At 62.5% G+C, this 22392-nt stretch overlaps 1 protein-coding gene and 1 pseudogene across 4 annotated transcripts in view; one reads left to right on the top strand and one right to left on the bottom strand.

Moving 5' to 3' along the window:
- Positions 1-2514: 2514 nt before the first annotated feature.
- Positions 2515-20317, bottom strand: DUSP8 (dual specificity phosphatase 8). Of its 3 annotated transcripts, none has more exons than XM_074336950.2 (7): positions 20186-20317; positions 13483-13818; positions 11642-11780; positions 7121-7287; positions 6386-6545; positions 6071-6194; positions 2515-5958 (listed from the first exon to the last, which is right to left on the bottom strand). In XM_074336950.2, exons 2-7 carry the CDS (start codon positions 13711-13713, stop codon positions 4911-4913), a joined length of 1869 nt encoding a protein of 622 aa, XP_074193051.2. In that variant the 5' UTR covers positions 13714-13818; positions 20186-20317; the 3' UTR covers positions 2515-4910. The 3 variants fall into 3 exon arrangements, with proteins under 3 accessions (XP_074193051.2, XP_019570331.3, XP_074193052.2); XM_019714772.3 differs by lacking the exon at positions 20186-20317 and adding an exon at positions 19514-19834; XM_074336951.2 differs by lacking the exons at positions 11642-11780; positions 13483-13818; positions 20186-20317 and adding an exon at positions 9472-9800.
- Positions 20005-22392, top strand: part of LOC109436288 (uncharacterized) — a 72649-nt pseudogene continuing 70261 nt past the window's right edge. The window contains exon 1 of the transcript XR_002136079.3: positions 20005-21115. The product of XR_002136079.3 is annotated as an uncharacterized LOC109436288 (transcript). The remainder of the gene's footprint in view (positions 21116-22392) is intronic.

Here is a 22392-nt window from a genome sequence, read left to right as displayed (position 1 = left end):
TACATACCCACCCCCTCCATCCAGCTGCCCCTCCACCCATCTGCCCACACATTCCTTAACTACCCATCTACCCAGCCACTTACCCATCCATCCACCTACCTACTGTCTCTCCCCTCCACTCCCTAGCCACCCATCCCTTCACCCAACCACCCACCCAGCTAGCCACTCACCATCACATCCACCCATCCGTCCACCCCTTCAGTGTAAGTGCCTCACAATTTTTTTTTTATTGTAAAGTGTGGGCCTGACATCAAGCTTTTGGTTGTTGAGGCATCCATTTTAAAAACATCCATCACGAATAAACATATTGCTAATTACACAACTAGATAAAGAACCAGGTCACCCCATCCATGAAGTTCCACTTTTAGAAAGCCCTGGGTGACTTAGATAACTGATTGCTTGAATGACCCTGCTTGTCCCTTCCCACGCCTTAATTCCCACTCTTATGTTTTAAATTTGCCAATAAGGAGTGAACCCAGGAAACTCTTGGCGCCCACCCTTGACCCCAATAAAGGCAGAGCCCCCATCTGTGCTGCCGCCTCCACCTCTCTGTGCGGCTCTGGGTGTGTGATGGACCTCAGCTATAGACCTTGTGATTCCAAAGTTCCCTGATGGTTGTTGCTGAGGTGTGTCCTGTAGTCATACATAGTAAGAACCACAAGGGCTGGTCCCACCACAGCACTGGCTCTGGTCTGGGAAACATCAATGGGGGAGCCCGGGTGAGTACCCCAGGCATTCCTAGCCAATAGCAGCACCATCAATAGGCTGAGACCCACATAACACAACCCCTTACCCACCCATCCAAAACCCTAACTGCCTGAAGCTCTTGGCCCCGGGGGGTGGAAGGAAGGGTGCCCAGCATGTAGGAGACTCAGTGTCGTGGATACCAGACAGCGTGTGGTCAGAGCAGGTGGAGGCCAGCCCACGAGTGTCCAAGTCTTGCCTCACTCCCTGCTTTGCTCAGCCCTTGCAAGTTGACCTCTAGGAGGCTGGTCAACTTAGTCAACGGCTCCCCCACCCCCACCCATTCAGAGTCTTACACTGCCTCGTGTCCCAGCTGGTCACCCTACCTCCCACAGCCACAGGTGCTCCTGAGTATTAGGGGTGGCGAGAGTGCCACCATGCTGCCTGAGACAACCACCAGTTTTTCTCCAGCCCTCCTTTCATTGACTCCAAGGCGCTGCCAGTTATAAATAGATGTGCTTGAGCTAAAAATATCCTTGCTGGAGGGACAGCCCATGCTTGTAGCTTTCTGTCTCTCTGAGGACTCAAGGATGCGGGAGTCAAGGAGCCCCCCCTCCTCCCACAGCCCCCCCACGTGTGTATGCTCACAAGCATGTGTGTGTACTCATATACACACGCACACACAGGCCTGGCTGTCACTGGTGGGCTATCTGCCTGTTTGGAAAGTGGGAAGGGTCCTAGAGTAAGCAGGCCACACCTCCGAGGTCCCACCCCCCGCTGAGAGGCCTGGTGACCTGTGAGGCCAAGGGCACTGACATGTATGGAGCCAGCTTCCTGGATGCTGTGGGAGAGAAATTCCTGGGAAACACCTGGAGTGGTGCCTGGCACACAGTGGGTGCTCAGCGCACAGGAGTTGTGCTACGGTTAATGGCCAGGCCAGCTGGAGTGACCCGACCCAGAGTCCTGCCTGCAAGCCTGTCCTGTGAGAGCACTGCACAAATGACTGTACTCTGTCTCTGTTTCTGTCTCTCAGCTGTCTTGTCTGCAGCTGCACCACCCAAAGCAACCCAGGCAGTGAGGGAGGGAGGTCTGCAGACTGACAGGGGCTGCCTTGCAGGACAGGAACCCAGTGCTGGGGACAAAGGGGCGGGAGACACCGGAGGCCTTGCCCTCATACCGTGTGAACGTGTTCAATAGGTAGTTTACAAAGTACGTGTACGCTAGTTGCAGGCACTCCATACAGCCAGACCCCCGTTTTTGATGAAAAGAAGTGTAGTATGTGCATGTGGGTTCCCACAAATGCACATACATGTGCACTCGTGCACGTGCACACACATGTGCAACACATGCACGCACATGCACACATACACGTGCACACGTGCACGTGTAGCACACATATAGACACACATGCATGCATGCACACACATGCACACTCATACATATGCACATGGTCTGCAGGGAAGCATCGAACTATTCCCAGGGGTTATTCCTGGGGAGCGGGACGGGTGGGAGTTCAGGGGCAAAACTGAGTCTTTATTTCACACAGTTCTATGTTACTTACATTTCACTAGCACCCTACACCTGAAAGGGTATTCCACACCTGGGCGCAGGTGAGGCCCTGTGCGCTGCTCCCCACCACATCTGCCGGACCCTCCTCCAGCACCACTCCCCACCCTGCCTGACCTGCCCTCTGCCCTCTGGGTTAGGGGCAGTGGGTTAGGGACAGTCCGGCTTTCCAGGCCCAACACCCAGCCTCCTGGACTCCAGGTCAAGGACCACCCCCCACCCTCCCACCCGCAGCCTGAATAAAGAGGCAGCCAGAGGCGTGGAGAAAACATCCATCTCAGGATTTATTACAACACATTTTTTCCAAATACAAAAGAAGGGGACAGGACAGGAGCAGAAGGTGTGGCCGCGCGCTGGGCAGAGGTGTCTGAGGCAGGGCCACCGGGTGGCCCAATCTCGGAGCTCTACGGGAGACCTGCCACGTCTCCACTGGACTTTCCAGCAAATAATAGGAGGGGCTGGGTCCATACTGGGGCCACCCAATGCTAGGGCACTGAGTGGGGCAGGAGGGTGCAGGGCCCATGGGGACTTGGGAAGGACTGAGGCCCTGCCCCTCCAGGCCCAGGACAGTGGGTGGAAATGACCAGAGAGGGCCTCGTGCCTCGTGCCTGCCCCCCCAGCATAAAAGGGGTACCTTCTCCTGAGTGGCAGCTGCTCACTTTGGGGTGGTCAGTGCTTCAAGAGCAAGAGCCCCCACACCTCCCCCCCAGAACAGAGGCTGTGAGAGCTGTGGCAGCCTTGGAGAAAGGGCGAGGGAGGGAAGGACGGGCCATGGGACCAGCCGCCAGACTTCTGGGGCCCAACCAGTGGCCCCAGACCACTGTCTCCTGGACAGCATGTGGGGTGGGAGTGTGGAGGGGGGGACCAGTGCATCCTCCACACCCAGAGTCACCCAGAAACCCAACGCAATAGACAAACAGGAGGCAAATTTACATAATCAATAATAATAATTAACCAATAATAAATACTTAAATCTCTAATCCATAGATTGCAAATACAACAATGATAGCTTATTTCTTGGGGAACGGGGTGGGGACAGAGGGAACAGGAATAGGACTTCTGCTTAAAGGAGGCATGACAGGAACACAGGGCTATGGGTCCAAAGAACAAGTAGAAACAGCCAGAGGGGCAGCTGAGGGGGAGGTACCTCCCACACCCTGCTGGAGGAATCAGTCCTGCCAGGGGCCATACCTCTGGCCAAGCCCCTGGCCTCTTCCCAAGGTGGCCCATCTTCTCTTCTAGACTCTAGGACATCTGAAGGTCAGAGATGTCTACTCCTCCCTCCAAAAGCCTTGGGTCCCAACCCAAGTGGGGGTGGGGCTGGGAGGAGCTGGGCCTTTTCTCCAGCCCAAACCCCAGGGCGGGCTTCCTTGGGCCAAAAACCACCTGGGGATGGGGACTGGCATGTCACCTTGAAGGTACTAGGAGACTTGGGAGGGGAGAGCTCCCAGGGAAAGGTGTGTGTGTGCAGAGGGTTTCTCTCCCCAGGCTCCTGTGGGGGTGGGGACAAACGTAGGGGACACCAAAATCTGCTCACATCAGGGGTCTTTATCTGCCTGGAGCTGGCTCTCCCAAAACTAAAGGTCCCACCCCGGGGAAGCATAAGGGTCTGCCTCCCTCTGCACGGCCCCCTAACCTGCAGGAATATACCTGAATTCCAAGTCTGGCTTGGGGTCTGGGGTGCGTGAGGGAAGAGCCCACAACAAGACCCTAAACCCATCTGCCCACTGACCAGTGGAGCCAGCACTGACCAGCCCAGCTCCTCCTGCCAGACATCCTGAGGCCCCACTTCTCTTCCTGGGTTCCCCCCACCTGGCAGGTGGTACTCAGGGGCACCCGCAGAGCAGAGACAGAAGCGGCCTCCTCTGAACAGCCTTGCTGAGCCGGTGAAAATGGCCCCGGGGCTCACGCAGGAGTGGGGGGCATGCCACCTCTATCCCTGCCCTGGGGACGCACATCATCTGACACTGACACTCACGAGCTTCTTCACCAAGTCCGACCCTCTCCTCCCCCTCCCTCTGAGCACTCGGGGCCCAGCAGGCCCAGGCCTGCAGGGATGGGCAGTGAGGGGCCGTCCATGGCGCCCTGGAGCTGGCAGGGGGCAGGCAAGGACTGCTAGACCACAGCTCCTATGGCTTTGGTGCAGGGCCCAAGAAAGGAGGCGAAGGAAGAGGGTGAGGGCAGGCTGAGGGGGAGGGCAGGCAGGGAGGTTCTGCGGCTCAGTTTGTGGCAAAGTTTTTTTTTCCTTTTTTCCCCTTTTTCTTATGTAAAAAGTGCACAAAAGCTCAACAGCCTCTTTGCAATGGTCAGCAGTGTTTCCTGGGGGTGGGGTGGGGAGGGGACCCCAGGCCTGGCACCCCAGCTTGCGACTGAAGGTGGCCTCATATTGCTTAGAAACGAGTCTCAGTTTAAATACCAGACTAAAAATAGAGCTTGGAGGACCGCCCTCACTGTTGCCAAATCATTGCCAGAATGGACAGCTTCAATAAATAAAAAATCGAAATATTTACTTCTCGATAAAAATCGCAGTAAAACCATTTACCTTTCTTTGCATTATATATAATATATATTTATAGTGGGCCCGGCTGCTAGCGGCCCAGCAGAGGGCAGCGGAGGGCTCGGGGAGCTAGGTCCCCGCGGAGGGCCGATCCCGGCCGCCGTCAGGACACCTCGATGACCTCCACGCTGCCCGAGAAGCTGGCCTGCTTGCCCAGGGCGGCCAGCTCCTCGCCACGTGCGCGCCCCTCCACCATGCCCTCCTCGAACTCCATCTGGCAGCTTCGGCGCTTGAACTGCGTCTCCGGGGTGGGCTCGTCCGGCCAGCTGGTCCGCGCGTCCCGGGACTCGGCCCTCGCCGCCTCCCGTCGGCGCAGGTCGCTGCCGCCTGCGCCCTGAGAGCCTGCCAGGCCGAAGGGCGCAAAGCGCGCGCCCTGTGCGCCCTCGGGGCTGAAGCACCAGAGCCCATCCGGCGATGGTGTGCCGGGGGAGTCGAGCGGCGGCGTCCAGCCCCCAGGGCCAGCCGGCTGGCCCGGGCCAGGCAGCCCGGGAGCCGACAGGGCTGAGAGGCCATGCCGTGGAGTCTGCCGCGAGGCATCCCCGAAGTTCAGGCCGAGGCCATGCGCGGGGGAGCGCGCCGGGGAGCTTGCTGGAGGCCGGGGCCGTCGGCGGAGCCGCGGGCGCGTCTCAGGTGCCCCGTCTGGGCTGTCGGGGCTGGACGAGGTCAGGCCTAGCACGCCTGCCGTAGGGCTGTCCAACTTGCAGAGCTTGGGAGCCTCACCGGGAGCAGGGGGCCCGGGGTCCTCAGGCTGCCGGCTGGGGGCATAGGCAGACTTGATGTCCAGCGAGAAGGAGCGCTTGAGGCGGTTGGTGTCCTGGAGGCGGTCGGAGGAGAGATGCAGACCGCACAGGCCCTGCTGCAGCACGCTGGTGGCTGGGGCCGCCGCGGGCGAGGGGGGCTCCCCGTTGGTGCTCGGCGTGCTCTCCCTGGCTGCCTTGGCCGCTGCACTCCCAGGGGCAGCGCTATCTGAGGTAGGTGGCGGCAGCGGCAGCAGTGGGACCACAGGGCCCGGCAGTGTCTCGGGGACCCCTGGGCGTGGTGTCCCATCGCCCTGCAGGGCGGCCAGCACCTTCAGGCTGCGCTCATACTCCAGCAGCTGGCCCAGGAAGTTGAAGTTGGGTGAAATGGATGGGCGCCGGTCCTTCACGAACCTGGAAGGAAAGGCGGCTGATGGCACGGGCCCTGACCTCTGGGCGGCTCTGTTGCTAGTGGGTGGAGGGAGAGGAGGGGTGGTGTCCCACCACAGGAAGGAAGGGGGGATACCTGTAGGCATCATCTGAGGACATGCCCATGGTCTTCATGATGTACGCGATGGCGATGGTGGCAGAGCGGGAGATGCCAGCCAGACAGTGGACAATGACTTGGCAGCTGGACAGCTTGGCTTTATCTGGGGGGAGGGGGGCATGGGGACCAGGTGAGCGCTGGGGTTACACAGCCCTTCCCTGCTGCAGGTAGGGGACCCCACTCTGCGTGATGCCAGCAATCCCTGCTACTTCTCAGAGAATAGCCCCTCCCAGTCTGAGCACCTTCCTCCTGCCCCTCCCCCCGGAATGGGGAGCAGGGATGCCCCACCCTCACCGATGAACTCGATGGACTTGTCCAGCCAGGGCAGCAGCTTTTCACAGTAGTTGTCATTGATGGGAATACGCATGAAGCGGCTCTCGCAGATGAAGTCGGGCTTGGGGCAGGAGTTGCTGGCATTGAGGACATAGCTTATTCCGTTTTGGGTCATCAGATCCTGGAGGGAGGGATAGCAGGACATGTTGCAGGGGGGTGCGGCTGGGCAGGGTCTGCAAATCCTGAGACACTCCCCAGGTGGGAGACTGACTCCCAGAGCCTAGGAAGTTGCAATGGGAGCTGGGTCCAGAGCCCCGCCCATTCCCACGCCAGAACGCGAAGGCCTGTGGGGATGGGAGGGATGCTGGCCTCTGCAGGACCCGCCCACAGCCTGCCGTAGGCTCCCAGGAATTTTACGGCTGCCTGGGCGGTGGCTTTACCCTCTTTCCTCATCACCATTTTTAAAACACGGGATTCTTTCAGCGCTGGCCAGGGGCCCAGTGACATCAGCAGTGTGGCATGTGGGCTCCACCGATGAGGGAGCAGGGAGCTACTTCTCCGCCAGGCCCTACCGGGCTCTTCCCCCCCTTCCCCCCCTTTCTGGTCCTGTGGGGGACCCCTTCGGTCCTCCTGTGCCCCTAATCTGTGCTCATCCACCCCCTTCATCAGCCTTCCTCTCCCTCCCTCCCCCAGACAAGCCCAGGAGCTGCTTCTGAGCGACCCCCCCACCCCCTGCAGCCCCAGCTGTGCACACACCTTGTTGAGGACATCTTTCTGGGAGCCCAGGTAGAGGTGAGGCAGGATGCGGGTCAGGCCCACACTGGGCACTGGCAGGCAGGGCTGGGAGAGGCTCATGGGCAGCAAGGCAGCAGGCTTGCCCTCACAGAGGCCGGGGAAGCAGGAGGAGAAGGTGGCAAAGCCCCCTGCAGCAGGAGGGGTGGAGGACACACGTCAGGCGGGCAGCTGGACGGCGCACGACAGCCCAGGGCACTGACCACTGCTGTGTCCCAGCTACACCCAACCTGGCCCCCAGCCCCATGCGATGCCAGCAGCCGAGCCTCTGGCCTGAGCAGCTGGTCTCAAGGCTGGGTGCTGGAGGGCCACTCTCACCACAGGGCGCCCTGCCGCCCACACTCCTCCTCAGGCTAATTAGGGGCTGGCCCCACTGAGGACGCCGCTGTGATGCCCATAAATGTGGGGCTGAGGGGGTGGGTCAGCACAGCATGGCAGGGCCATCCCCGGCTGGGTCAGGCTTTAAGCCTATGGCAGGGAGGGTCTTCTGTTGAGGGTGTGGATGACACAACCCCTCCATACCTGTGGCTGGGGGCCGGGTTGGGCCTTCCTGCCTCTCCCCCTGAGCTGATGCAATACCTCCCTGCCTTCATCTGGCTGGGAGCCCCAGGCCAGGCTTGGATGCCAGGACCAGGAGGCAAGAGCTTCTGAGGGGGCCCTCCCCCTCCCCCGGGCATGACATCACCCACTGGAATTGGCACGGCCTGCAGGGGCATCTGCCCTCCGGTTATGGCTCCATTCCACCAGCAGGAGAAGACAGAGGAATAGAGGCTGGGCTAAGAGCTGGGCACGCTGGGCACTGGGAGCACCCAGGGCACGCAGCGGGTGTGTGCCCTGCATGTGGCTGGCACGTGCCTTGCCTCCGTCCCCACACAGCACACTTGAGTTCTGGGCCATGGGTCGGCTGAATGACCTCACTGGGCGTCCCTGGTATACTGCAGACTCAGTGTACCACCACGGGCTGAGCCAGTCGCGCCTCTGGCCTGTTCCTCGCCCTGCCTGCCACAAGGCATGGTAGTGAGGCTCACAGAAAGTGACCGTGAAGACACACTGAGAACGGACCTGCTCAAGCCTGTCCAGGCTGGGTGACCGCTGACTTGGACCAGCAACTGGGCAATGCCCAATGGCCGCCAGCTCCTGGTAGGATGAAGTGGGCCTCCCAGGCGGCACCGTGGGGCTGACCACACTTCCAGGCACACAAGCCCCATGGCACCTTCCCTGCCCTCAGCCCTGCAGGCTTCTGTTTCCGGCCTCAGTGGACCAGCCCATCCCAGAAGGCACCTGGGCCAGGGCCGCCCCTACCCCACCAGAGGAGGCAGGCCAGTGAGAGCTCTTTCCTGCCCTGATCCACAGAGGCAGTCGGTGCCAGGGACATCTGCTGATTCCCAAGGACAGAGACCCCTGGTGGCCTCAGCCATCACCCCTGGCCCAGTTCAGTGGCCAGTTCATGCAACCCCCAACCAGAATGCCTGCCGTGTGCTCTCCCTGTGCCCCTAATGGAGGCTTGACTTTGGGGGGGTCATGGAGATGGGCAACCTCCAGACTGGGGAGTGGAGGCAGCAGCCTTGGAGGAGAAGTGGTTCCTTCCTCAGAAAACTGCTGGGTTTACAGGGAGAGGCAGGTGACAGCAGTGACACCACAGCTCCCAGATTCCCACGGTGCTGGGGTCGGCTCCTGTTCACCTCACCATCCAGAGCTGGGGACCGTGGATGTTCAGAGTGACCTGGCCATGTGTGGGGGTGGAGGGTTCCCTCTTCCCCAAAGGGAAGTCTGCACAGGTGCGCAGACCTGCCAGCCTTTGCTGCAATTCCTAGGTAGGGCCCCTAGGGCCCTCCTGAGCAGAGCCAAGCCGCGTGGGGTGCCCCCTACAAACCCCTTATAGATGTCAGGTCCACTAAGGAACCCCAGTTCTTTAGTGATTTCAGGGCCACCCCAGGCCCTGGGGATGGGTAACAAGAGAGGGCCCCATGGGGGTAGATCAGGGGCCGCAGGCCTGGACCCTCTGCAGGTCCGGCACTCCCCGCGCTTGGGAAGGCTCCCCTACCCCCGGGGCATTCCCAAGGGCACCTTCCTGCAGGTGGAACCCCCCACCCCCTACAAACCTTGCTCCCTCTGCTTGGCGGGTCGGGGAGGGCACAGCGGATGGCCTGTCCCTCACAATGAAATCCGGGAGTCGCACAAAAGCGCATGCCCCGGACGCGCGCCCACCCTGCCGGCACTCCCGCGGGCCACCGCCCTACCCGCCGCTTCTGCCACTGCGCACTCCTCCCCAAAGGCCGCCCCCACTGCCCTCCCCAGGCAGGGTTCCCACCCACCCTCAGTGCTGGGGCTGCTCCCCGCCACAGTCTCCGGCCAGGGTCCGAGGGCGACGCGCGCGCGACCCGCCTCGTGTGCGCACCAGTCCAGCAGCGGAGGCATCACCAGCCCGCATTCCGCAGCGACGCGCACGGGCGGCCGCCGGCTCTGGGCGAGGGCCGCTGCCACTTAAAGGGCCAGGCTCCCTTTCCTATCCCTGCCCCCCGCTGGACGTCACAGCTGAGTGGCTGGGTGGGGGTGGGGCCAGGGGTCACGGCAGACGGTTCTCGGACCCCAGCGCGCCTGACCCCATCGTTCTTTCCTGCTTCTGCCAACCTCCCTCCAGCTGTGCCATCCTCAGCGACCCCCCCCCCAACAGAGGGATGGATCTGCAAGTTCTGCTCTCTGCTGAGCCCCCCACTCCCACCCCCGTGCCGGTGTCCGGACTTCCCCCTTCTGGGTGGGCAGCAGCCCTCTTCCCCACTGAGTCTTGCCTTTCCATTCTCACTAGTTCAGGGGCTGCAGGCGTGGGAGCTGTGGGCAAGGCCAGGAGGCTGTCCCCAAGTCTGGATCCTGATTTGGTGTCACTATCAGCCCTCCTCGTGTGTGTATGTGTGTGTGTATGTGTGTGTGTGTGTGTGTGTGTGTGTGTGTGTGTGGCAATCATGACTTCTTCCTGGCTTGGCACTCAGAGAAATGGGGGCACATACTCTAACCTGCAGGGTGGAGCATCTAGAGAGGGAAGAGCAAGCCGGGTGACACAGCCAGGTCCCAGGTGAGGCCTCCTGGTGCAGCCCAGCCTGGGCCCCATCCCTCTGGGCCCAGTGGGCACACTGGGACCCTCTTCTCAGACTCCCAGAGGGCCTGGTGGTTCCCACTCCTGCTAGGGTGCACGTGTACCCTGGGTTTCCTGCCGGGCCTGGGAGAGGTCCTATTGTGCCCAGGCCACCTGCAAAAAGCCCAGACTTCTGCCCTCTCTCCCCTCCACTCTCCACCCACTCAGCCCACAAAATGAACCTAGGGCCGGTAGTCGAACTAGAGGGTCTGCGACTCTGTGGCTTCTGTGTCCACATGGACACAAACCCTACATCCTCCCCCAGATGAGCTCAGGACCATCAGAGATGGGGTGCACAGGCCCACGCACACGCACACACATAGATGCTGACCACCGGCTTCCCAGAGCCATGCACAGATACAGACACCCTCTGACCACGCAGACCCAGCTCCAGACGTGCAGGCACACGTGCAAAGGGTGGCAACATGCCTACCCTGCGTACCATGCTGACCTGGCACACTGGGCTCATATGGCACCTCCTCTGAGAAGTCTGCCCTGAGCAGCCCAGATAAAGCAGTCAGCAGATTCTGCCCACGGCCTCTCTCACAAGCTGTGTTGAAGGTCTGTGCTCCCACTAGATGCCAGTGCCAGAGGGCCAGCCTGGTGCCCATGGACCACCCTGCCTGTACCTGCACATGGTAGTGACTCAGGGCAGGCATGCTGAATGAGCAGAGGCATCCCATTGGCTGTGTGACAGTGAGTCTAATGGCCTCCACACCCCACCCGCTGGCCAGAGCCCCTGGAATGCAGAGGGCAAGGGTAGTACCCACAAAGGCCCTGGGCCCAGGCGGGGAGGCTGCGTATCTCTGGACAGGCCAGCTGCACCCACCCCCAGGTCCTGGGCCACCTCTGGGAGGTGTATTCTACAGAGGCACCTCAGCCACTGCACAGGAGGAAGGGATCAGGGGGAACCAGTGTGGATGCTGTGTGTGTGCGCATGTGACTGGGGTCCCGAGAGGGCGTGCCTTAGCCTTCAGACAGTTGCTGGTGGGGGGGAGGGGGGAGTCTCAGCAGAGCCACGTCTTGCCTCCTCCACTCCTGCCACAAGTGGTATTTGGGGATTTCCTTCTGTCCGCCACTTCACCTGCTAGTGGCGGGGGTGGACCCATGTTGGAGGGGGTCCTAAAGTGTGGGGGCCCAGGGGAGGGGATGGTGCAGCCCTGACAACTCCAGAGCTACTGAGACCCTTGCCCCCAACAACCCCAGCGGATGCTGGGTTCTGGGCTTAGAGAGGACAGAGGTGCATCCAGAATGCTGACTCCCCCCATGTCCCTGCCCCCCAGCCGAGCCCATAGCAGGGGAGACAGACAGGGAGGACAGGACGTCCTGCCGCCACAGGGCCCCCCGGAGCTCACCGGTGAGGATGGCCACGCTGTCGAAGCAGCCGTCCAGCTTGCTAAGCAGGATGGAGAGGAAGCTGTCCGTGGCCAGCACGCTGGCATCCCTGGTGCTCTGGTCATACACAACCACAGCCTGTGGCTCCGCAGCCACCACCTGGGGGTCACGAGGGCAAAGTCAGCGCCCCACCGGGCACCTGCTGGACGCCCCCAGCCCGGCTGAGGAGCAGGGGCTTAGGTGCTGGGCAGAAGGGGCTGTGTCTTGCTGCCTTAAGGGGAGGGCAGGTACCCGTTACCCACGTCACACCTGGACAGGTGCAAACACCCATGGCCACATAAGCAGACCCTTGGAGCAGGCACAGACGGGGACACTTGTCCCCAGTGCAGCCACACCCTCATACACACTCACAGGAGTAAAGGGAATGGACACAGGGGCATCCACTGCGGGCCAGGCCCACGTGGAGGAAAGGCAGGTGAATATGACGAGGTCCCCAGGAGGCACACACAGGTGACCACAGAGACAAGAGGCCTGGGCTGGCCCCCAGGATGGCCAAAGTGTCCTCGGGGTCCCTGGGACGCACATTTTGGGGATCTGAGGGCAGAGCGCCTTTGGGTCTGGACTCTCCTCCGCTCTCAGCCAGTTATGGGGAAACTGAGGGCTGCAGCGAGCTCCCCAATTTAGAAGGTGGCAGCTGGAAGCTGGGGCTCCACCTGCCATCCCCCTCTCCCAGTGCTGGGTGGGCGGGGACTGGGGGCCAGAACTTCAGCAGCTTTGCTCCGAGAGCGGCTTGTCCCGCCCCCAAGCACACTCAGCCCTTATGCCAGCTGAGCGCTAGGCCTGATGATGTCACTGTGTCACCGGCAGGCAATGGGATCTGCTCTGGCAGGAGCGCTCCTTGCTGGGGGTAATTAATCACTGGGTTCCCCTCATTGAGGCTTCGGAAGCCAATTCTGGGCGGGGTGGGGGTGCCCAACAAGCAGCCATCCCTCCTGGGTTCTGTCACATCCAGCTCCGTACAGGGCAGTTCCTGTGACAGAACCACCCACAGCCTCCAGGCAGCCGGGCATGTCACAATGCGTCCCCCCCTCCGGGGGTGCCACTGCCCTCCCAGGTCACTGGCCCAGTGGGTCCCTCCCCAGCTGGACTTCTAGGGACAGGGACAGCATTGTCCACTGTAGGTGACCTGAGACATTCTTGGGGGGGGACCACAGAAGGAATCACGGGTTACTCCAGACGGGACAGAACTGGGTTCTGGGGACACGGACTGCTCAGTGTAAGCCCCTTGGCCACCCTCCTGTCCTCTTGAGTCCTCACAGCTATCAGAGTGTGTGCCTGGCTGGGCTGCCATCCAGGTCCACTACCCTCTGCCACCTGTGCCCCAGCCCATTCTGTCCTATGCACGGTCACACCTCGTTCATCCATTCAGCACCCCTCTCTGGGCTCCGTGTGGGCCCCGGGGACAGGGTCTAGTCTTGTGTGGGGGGAGACCCCCATGCGGGGCGAAGTGAGGACCCAGACAGGGTGGGAGGGCTCTGGGAGGGATGAATGGTGTCTGGGTGATGGGTGTCGGCGTGGGCCTCCCTGGGGAGGCACGCTCGTGCAGCCCTCAGAGGGACACCCTGGGGGGAGTGGGTGCTGCCCCACAGCGGGCTGAGATGTGGAACGGCTGCAAACATTCTGACCCTGCGGAGCTCAGTTCAGGTTCAAGGGCAGAGAAGGGGAGGCTCGCCAGGCCAAGGGCCCCTGTGCACATAGCTGAAGAACTCAGCCTTGGCCCATGGGGGTGATGGGGCCGGGTGGGGAGGCGGTCAGTCTGGGGCCGGGCCGGGCCGGGCCAGAGTGGTAGGGGAGCCGGTACCTGGCTGTGCACGGCTGGCTGGATGAGCTCCGAGATGGTGACCTTGCCTTGCTGCAGCCGCCGCTTGACGAGCTTGGAGCAGCAGATGTTCACGGAGCTGAGCACGTGCCCGCGGTTGTACTCCACGAAGGAGCGGCTGTCGATGACCAGCGGCCCCCCGTGCCCGCCTCGCAGCAGGCTGGCCAGCTTCTTGGCATCCATCACCTTCCTGGGCAGCCGGTCCCCTGCCATGGTGGGCAGTGGACAGTGGGGAGGGGTGTCCCCTGAAGTGAGCAGGGGCTGCTCTGATGGCCTGGTGTGGCCTAGAGTTCAGAGTGACCGGGCATGGCGCCAGACCTGCAGGGAGAGGCGGACAGTGAGCAGCGTTGCAACTTCCCCGGGGCGGGTACCTGGCCAGCTCCCCAGGTGGGGCCAACCTCAGCAGGGCCGGTGTGTGATCCCTGGACTCAGGACCTCTGGGCCCTACCTCTCACGGGTTAAATCAGCACCCCTCTGGCTCTTCTGCCAGCCAAGCCCCTAACAGCTCAGGTAAGCACATTGGAGTCTGTGACACATGGAGCTGGAGGAGTGTCAGGGTGCTGGCGCGGGCCGCCCAGGCCACAGGGCCAGCCTCTTAGCAGCACGCAGCAAGGCAAGTGGGGGGCCAGAGGGAAGGGGCTCAGGGCTTGGACTGCGCTGGAGGGCAGGACGAGGCCTGAGGATCCCCACTCATTCCAGGGCACTGCAGTCCGCCCCTGGCTTCTGTCCCCCCTGCCTCCCCTCTCTGGACTCCACCTCTTCCCAATACCCAGGACCCCCGGCTGCCAAGCCCTCCCTTCCACAGCACACCCTCCATCTCCCATCTCTCTGTAAGCTGATAATCCATACGGGTTAGATGGGGGGTTGGGGCTTCTTCCACAAGTTGATGGGCTCCCAGAGGCAGAGGCCAGGGCAGGGCAGCGCAGGGGGGCTCAGGAGTGGTGGGGGGCTCCTCTGCTGCTCCCATTGTCCCAGCTCCGCGGGCCAGGCTCAGCACCCACCTGCTGCATATACCTGCCACACAAAGGGTGTGGGGCCAGTGACCTCCTGCCGGGTATATCACAGGCTCACAGAATGGGGGTGGTGACAGCCAGGTGCTCCAGGCACAGTGGGGGCATGGGGTCTGAGGGGGCATTATCTAAGGGCTGGTAGATCCCAGGGTGGGGTGGCATGGGGCAACCCAAACATGAAGGTTAACATGGGTGACCCATATTGGGGACCCTCAGCAATGCTGGGACCCTTGGCATGGCCTCTAAGGGCCATCAAGCTGAGGAACACACAGTGGGAGGTGGATGGGACATGGACTGCAGAGTCTGGGACAGAGGCCTCATCCTGCAGGTTTGGTGCCAAGCCCCTGCCAGCCCCTGCCCTCCTGCCAGGCCCCATCTTTCCTGTCTCCTTCTAGGACTGGCCTTTCTCTAGGCCCACCTAGTCCTCACAGCCCCAGGATAACAAGTTTGCTTTAAAGATGGGGAAACTGGGGCTCAGGGAAGGGGTGGGACCCACTCAAGGTCACACCAAGGAGACTGGGCAGAACCCAAGGCCTGTACGACGGCCGTCCTCTCCGTTCCCCCCTCCAGCCCGTGCCCACCCAGCTTGGGGGTGAGGGAGGCTGGGAGACAGATGTCCCCGGGGGCACAGAGAGGGCACCTCCTCAGCAAGCCTCCAACCCGCAGACGCAGAGGGCACTGGGGAGAGGCACCGCAAGAACACGCGTCATGTGTCAAAGTGAGGACGACGCAGGACAACAGTGGCAGCTGCCACCGTTTCTGTACCCTTCAGGTGAGCTCCCGGCCGGTGGGGTGATGGTGGAGTTCACAGAGAAGTGGGTGCAAGGCAGGTCTGGGCTGTGTCCCTCTGTCATGGCAGCCGTAGGCTGACTGTGGAGCTGGCAGCGAGGGAAGTGCCCAGGACGCCCTGGTCAGTGGGTGCAGCCTTGGGATTTCACCAGACACCCTCTCCCCAGGCTCCTCCATTGTGGGGGGTGCAGCAGGAGCTGCTGCCCCCCTGAGGGCCACACCCGGCAAGCTCAACAGCCAAAGGGCCTGCTGAGGGACCGCTGGTTTGACTCCCCTGTGAACCGTTTGGGAAGCTTCTGAGCTCTAACCTGAACGCATCAAGGCTGTGACAGGCCACAGCCACCAGGTCCCCTCCCACAGGTGGCTCCTTCAGGCCTGGGAGGAACCTCCTGCCCTTGGTTATGGGACCAAGAGTCCAGCTCAGAGGCCCAGGACCCTGAGAGACAGAGTGGGGGATGGGACACCGGGCCATCTCAGTGTCCTCATCAGTTAGGTGGGGGCAATTACCTCCCACCTAAAACGACAAAAGCCAAATAGAACCTCAGCACAGGGACCAGGGGAGAAGCTGGGAAAGAGAGGGAGGGAGGGAGGGAGGGAAGGGCAGAGGGACGGAGGGAGGGAGAGAGGGAGGGAAAGAGAGAGACCTGCCCTTGGGTCCTAGAACTGCCCAGAGAGGAGGAGCCCTGGCAGGGAGGTGTCCACCCACAGATGGAAATCGAGGCTGGAGGGGGAAGGGAGCGAGGGCCAGGAGGCAAGGCTGAGACTGGAGAGGAGGGGGGTGGAGGGCAAGCCCCTGCAGGGCCAGGGCAGGGCTGGAGCGGGCGGGCAGCCCAGCTTGGCCAGGTACCTGGTCACTGCCCGCCTCCCAAGGATCCCCCCAGCTTGGCCCTATTAACCAGTACAGTACTGCTATTTGCAGCGGAGGGGGACTCATTAGCCAGTTAGCACCTCCGTCATTGCCATGGCAACAGCAGAGGTGCCAGGCAACCGCTGCTCCTGAGGCAGCAGCAGCAGAACAGGCTGGCTCTGCAGAACCGCAGGTCCCCCTCCTCACTTGTTTCCACCCCTTCGCCACCCCTGCAGGTGCCCAGTAGCTGGGGCCTGGGAGCACCCCCAGCCAGGCCCTGTGAGGCCCAAAGCCTGGCTGGGTTGGGTGGATGGACTCCTCCAGGCCCCTCTCCTCTGCTCGCTGGTCCTAACCCTCCTCACCACCAGCACCACCTGCACAGGTTCCCACACTTTGGAGGCCTTCTCTGAATGGCCGAGGTCTGGCCGGAGCCCCTCCTGTGGGAGACCTCTTGCCCTGAGCTGGCCTTCTGAGAGTGCATCCTCACTCACTGGGCCTCCTTGGACCTGAAGCTCCTGGGGGGCAGACCCCTTACCTCTCCCCTTCCCCAAAATGCGATAGATCAGGACCCAGAGCTGGGCAGAGCTGGGGGGCGGGTAGAGAAGCTAAGGACAGCCTTGAGCAGGTCAGTGGGGCTAGAACAGGCCAGGTGGGCACAGTGGAAATAGATATTGGCGGGTTTTGGCACTCCCCACTTTCATGGACCCACCCCAGACTCAGCCCAGACACCATTCCTGGGAACTGACGGGCAGAGCACCTATCACCTCCTATTCCAGAGCCTGGGTGCAGGTGGCTGGGCGCTGCCCCAGGAGACCAGGTATGCTGCACGCCCAGTCCACAGGCAGGACCCCTGCCCACCCTGCTCCTGTGCTGTACGCATGCTGTGCCTGCTGGGACATACCACTGTGCACACTGACCAACCACAGACCTGTGCTCACCCCTTTCTCACAATCCACTTCATCCCCCCACCACTGTATGCAGTTACATGCAAACGTGCATGCACATACATGTGGTCATTGGACTCACGCGTCCTCACCCTCTGCACACCAAATCCCCCCAAATCCCAGGGCACCCGAATCCCAGGTGCCAGCTGCACAATCTCACACCATCAGCTCACAGGGCCTCCATGAGGTACATTCATGTTCCGGCACTCGCATGACCAGGGAACTCACAACTGAGCATCCTCACCAAGTACCTTCTGCTTGGCATCTAGTGACAGGGAACTCACTACCTCCAGAGATGGCTGTCAGGACTGTCAGCTGCACACGGGAGGACGGGGGCTGTGGCCCTTACTCGGAGGAGTGGTGCCTGGCACACACAGGCAGACTCTGGGAACAGCTGGCAGTCAAGGGACCTGAGATGCTGAGATGGCCAGCCCATCGTGACCCAAGGGCGCCTCTGGAGGCAGAAACTGCCACATTAAGAGACCCGGAGAGACTGCTAGGGGGTGACCTCTGGCAGGTAGCGTGCTCCACCAGGTCAGCTCGCTTACCCTCCTCATCCATCCGCAGCAAGGACCACCGATTACTCGTACCCTTGTTCCCCCTCTCAGCGACCTGGGGTGAGTGGAACAGGACCCAAGCTGGCCTCCACTCCCCCGGCGAGGCCCATGGTAAGTCCAAACAGAGGCTATGGACTTGGAAGATGATGGGATGGGGGGGTCCTGCCCCCTTGGTTCCCAGGGGTCTGAGCTGAGCATGGGGGGGGGGAAGGCTTGGCATGTGGGCCCTTGAAAGCGCATGCTCAGGACCCTATAATATGTGGGTCTCCTAGTCTCCCTCATCTGCAGGGCTTGGCCCCATGCTACACATCCAGGCCAGCCCAGCCCAGCCCCTCTGCTGGTCACTGTCCACCACGTCACACCTTGGGCCAGCCCAGGGCATCTGCTGGTCGCTGCCCAGAGCTGTCCAGGCAGAAGCGGCCTCAGCCCATGCAGGCCTGGTCAGAGTCTGAGCCACATCTGTCGTGCTGTGGGTTTGGCCCCCTCCTTTCCTTTCTTTGTGAGCTGCACATCTCAGAGATGTAACCAAGACGCTCTCTGGCTCCCCTGACCCCCACTACAGCCCATGGCCCCTGGAGCCCTCTGTCCGGTTGAAACTTCTGGCCCTGAGGTCAGCCTCAGCCTGACAGGAGAGGTGATGCTGGGAGGGTGGCTTCGAGCGTCTTTCTGCATCTCTGATCATGGGACTCACTGTTCCAGGAGGCAGCCTGGGGCCCGGGAGTCTTCCCAAGGGCTGAGGCAGCAAGAGATATTCCAGCCAGACTTCAGGTGAACTGCCATCCTTGTCTGGGGCTCATTAACTATCTGAGGACTGAATGCATAGGACACCTGTCCTCCCCAGCAGGGCAGAGGCACTGGATGCTGCATGCATTCCGGGGCTGCCCTGGGAGATCGCGGGGAGCGGGGATCCTCAGGCTTCCACTCCGACAGGGGTGGAGGGGTGGGGGCGGGGACTTAGAGCAGGAAGAACACTGCTCCCCTGGGCCTGCAGCACCCCACCCCAAGCGGCACAACAAGAACGTTGCAGATCCTGCCATCTCTCTCCTCTAACCCCCAGCCCCCCACATCCCCCATCACGGCAGCTCCCAGGCCCCCAACTCCCCCCAGCAGAAGCCAGAGGCAAATTCTCCCAGAAGGGATGAACTAGCAGGGGCTCGGCCCGTTGGTGCCCCTTCCCCTCCGGGCTAGACTATTAGGTACCCCCCCTCAGGTGGGTAGATAGGCCGAGGGAGGCTGGCTACACTCAGACTGGCAGTGCCAGCCCCTCCCCCAGCGCTCCGGCTGCCTCTGCAGCAGGCTGGCGACGGTCTTTATTCCGCAGAGGCCAGCTGAGCACCCCAAGGTGGGGGTGCCCGTGGTGGCCTGGGCAGACAGGGGAGATGGAGCTGCAGCCCCTCCCCACCGAACACCGAGCGAGCCCTTCCCTGATCCTCCCATAGGCCAAAGGCCCTCCACGCTGATGGCAAGGCCTCCGCATCTCCGACCCGCCCGCGGCAGGGACGACCTTCTCCAATTCTGGGCCCCAACGGGGGGCTGCCCGGTGTGCGGGGAGTCTCCTGCTCCAGCAGAGGTCCGGACAGATGGATCTCAAATGACCCTCCTGAGTCCTTAATTCATGCCCCTCCCCCGACTAAGGTAAGAAGCAATCGCAAGGAGAAAGGCGGCGAAGCGGTGGCGGGGTGCCGGCCGGGCTGGGGTCCGCTGGGCGCTGCGGAAGGCTGGGGAAGGGCTTCCCCGTCCTGTCCGTGGCGTCCCTGCAAGCCCGGGCCGCTCACCTCCAGGCCCCCTCCTCCTGGACGCCCGCGGGGCGCAGCCCCCGAACGCTCCGCGCGGGTTAACCCCCTCCCCGCCGGCGATCCCGCTCACCTCGCTCACTCTCGCCTCCGGGGCGCACCAAGGACCCGCGCCGCGCTCAGCGCGCCCACTCGGCTGCGTCGCCCATGGGCCCAGCGGGGGCCCGCGCAGCCGGGGCAGAGGAATGGGGAGCGTGCGGGCCGCGTCGCCGTCGCCGCCGTCGCCGCCGCGGCCGCCGCGGAGAGCGTTCGCTCGGGCCGGGGCGCGCGCACTGCGGGCGGGCACGCGCACTCGCCGCGCGCATCCCACCCCGCAGCTCGGCGGGCGCGGCCGGTGCGGCTCCGGCTGGGGCTGGGCTTGGGCTCCGGCGTCCGGGCGGGGGGCGCGGAGCCGGCTCCGCCGCGGCGCTCCGCCGCGAGTGACAGGCCCCGGGCGGAGGGCGGGGCCGCCGGCGGGGATGAGGTCATGCCCAGAGAAAAAAAGCCCCTGACGTCACCTGCAGCCAATCAGCGCGCGCGGCTCGGGGGCAGGTGACGTCAACCGGAGCTCAGCTTTGGGTGCAGATGAGAGGCGGCGGCCGCGGGGGGCGGGGTGCCGGGCTCGCCGCCGCCGCCCTCCGCCCTCTGCCCTCACCCCGCACCCCGGCACCGGCTCTTAAAGGGGCCGCGCGGTGCCTGCAACCCCACCTCCAGGAAGCCTTCCCAGCCCCAGCGCTCTGCCTCGCTTGGGGACCCCCAGCCTTACCGCACACAGATTCGCGGCGGGTCCGGCTGACCCGGTCCCGCGCGAGGGTCCTCTCCCCGCCGGCCGAGCCAGAGCTGGCGCCGCCCCTCCGCCGCTCCCCCCGCAGCCTTTGTTCGTGCGGGGCCTGCAGCCTGGAGAGCCTTCGCTAGCCCGGGGCCTGGCCGCGAGCGCGCATCGCGAGGCCGGCCCTGCGGAGCGCCCTCCTGCCTCTGCGCTCACCCTCTCCACGACTCCCGGAGGTGGGAACTTGGGTCTCCACTTTATTTGGGAAGAATTGGAAGCTCAGAGGCTCAGTCACACATCTCGTGAACTCTGGTCGGGGGAGGCGGGGGCAGTGCAGTGCTGTCACCCCCAGCCTCACTGATGACCTCCAGACCTTGACGTTTCCAGTGAAAAGCCACTGCTAAACAGCGCGCCCCTAAACAGCCCTCCCCGGGGCCCACCCCGACCGTGTGTGCTTCCTCCACCCCAATAAAGACTGTTGAGCGTCCGCCCCCAGCCGGTCCCTGTGGGAACACAATCCCCTCCGCGTAGACGCAGGGAGTCCAGAGCGGGAACAAACATGGGTAATTACACCTTGGGCAAGTGTTGGGCCGGAAACAAACAGGGGCCAGCGACACTGGAGTGGGTGGGCGTCTGGGAGGCCACCCCAGAAGGTGACATGCAAACAGTGACTGGAGGCTGACGAGGACGGTGGTGCAGGAGGGACCACCCCAGGCAGGAGAGGACCTTGTCCCTGCACCAGGAGGAGGCCAGGGTGCCGGAGCCAGCGAGGTGGACAGGACATGCAGCCACCCATCTATTGATTTGTCAAATATTTACTGAGCCCTTCTCTGGGCCAGGCTGTGTGCCACACACCGGGATTTAACTCTGAGAAAGGGGACAAAGACCCCTCCCCAGGGAGTTGACAAGCTCACGGAGACCTTGAAGGTAATACTTTTGGGGGAGGTTTGACGAGAGAGCCCGGACATTTCTAAACCCCTCCCCAGGGCTTCCTCCAGCCGAGAAGCTCAGCCAGCACAGGTCTGACAGGGGCTTTGTTCCCCGGGGAGTGCAGCCCCCTTCCCATGGGGGGAGGCCACTCAGACCCCAGCAGTCTGAGTGGAAATGGGGGAGGGCAGCAGGTGAGTGCTGGCCAGGGCTCCGGAGGGGCTGGCCCCTGTCCCATACTCAGTTCTCCCACCAGACTGTGGGTTTCAGCCTCAGGGCTCTGCACACAGTAGGTGTTGAGTAAGTGCATGGGTCTGCCTCACCAGGTGGCCCGAGGAGCATCAGGTTGCTGTGTGATATGGGGTGTGTGTGTGGGTTGCCTGGCTCAGAGACTGTACTTATGGCATACAAACATCTTGGGGTGGGGGTGGGCGCTGTCCCAGAGGAAGCCCTGGGAAGGGGAGCTATCTGGGGCTGGGGCTGTGTTCAGGGCTTTCCTCCTTCCTGGTCCCAGGCTGGGCCCCAAGGAGGGAGGGCCTGCTGAGAAGAGAGGTGGTGGCTGAGAAGGACCCTGAGCTCGGTGATGCCCAGCGAGGATGCTGGCCAGGTCATCAGTGGTGTGGGGTGTGGTGGGGCCTTACTGCATTGGCTCACTCCATGTCTGAAAAGTGGGGGAAGCTGGGCCCTGGGAGTGGGCAGGAGGATTCAGGCTGAGCCCCGGAGGGAGCTGGTGAGGAAGGACCCAGAACAGCGAGGTTCTCCATCATGGTTAGATAGAAGAGCTGTCACCTTGAGGGGGGGATGTCCAACCCAACTTGCTCCCCTTGCCAGGCCCAGGATGAGTCCAATTGGGAGAGCAAGGCTGGGGTGTCCAACTGGGCTCCTGCAGAAGGGGTGCCTCCAGCTTTTTCTGCCAGCCCAGATGTGGTCAGCGCTTGCATGTGGCCTGGGGGTGCCCTTGGCCCCTAAGAACGGCAGCTGTGCCCTGGGCAGCTCCCAGCTAGGCCAGAGCAGGCAGCAATAAAGCGGGGGCTGGCGGTGGTGTCCTGGTGCCCCCTTCTGGAAGCTGCGGAGGTGTGCCTGTGGCATACGGTTTCTCAGGTAGTGCCTGGACAGGGGACTGACCATGTTTAGGCCATGAGTATTTCATGACTCTAATGGCCATTTCACCTGCACACGAGCCCTTAAAACCTGTGGTTCTGCAACAATGGGGCAGCGGGGTAGGGAGGCACCCCCTCTGGAGAGGATACCAGCTCTGGCTCTCAGTTCTTTCCAGT

This window comes from Rhinolophus sinicus, chromosome 14, assembly GCF_057876585.1.
Source record: "Rhinolophus sinicus isolate RSI-liver-muscle chromosome 14, RSI-T2T, whole genome shotgun sequence".
In the NCBI taxonomy this organism is placed as follows: Eukaryota; Metazoa; Chordata; class Mammalia; order Chiroptera; family Rhinolophidae; genus Rhinolophus; species Rhinolophus sinicus.
Note: the sequence above shows the minus strand (reverse complement) of the source record. Positions and strands in the feature narration are given on the sequence as shown.

Bases quoted from the DNA above. Each gene is read 5' to 3' on its own strand.
- DUSP8 (XM_074336950.2), bottom strand. From the start codon at position 13,713: ATGGCAGGGGACCGGCTGCCCAGGAAGGTGATGGATGCCAAGAAGCTG. The intron at 11,781-13,482 runs GTACCGGCTCCC...CGTGACCCCCAG, and splicing joins AGCCAGCCGTGCACAGCCAG to GTGGTGGCTGCGGAGCCACA. The intron at 5,959-6,070 runs GTATCCCCCCTT...CTTTCCTTCCAG, and splicing joins TCCTCAGATGATGCCTACAG to GTTCGTGAAGGACCGGCGCC.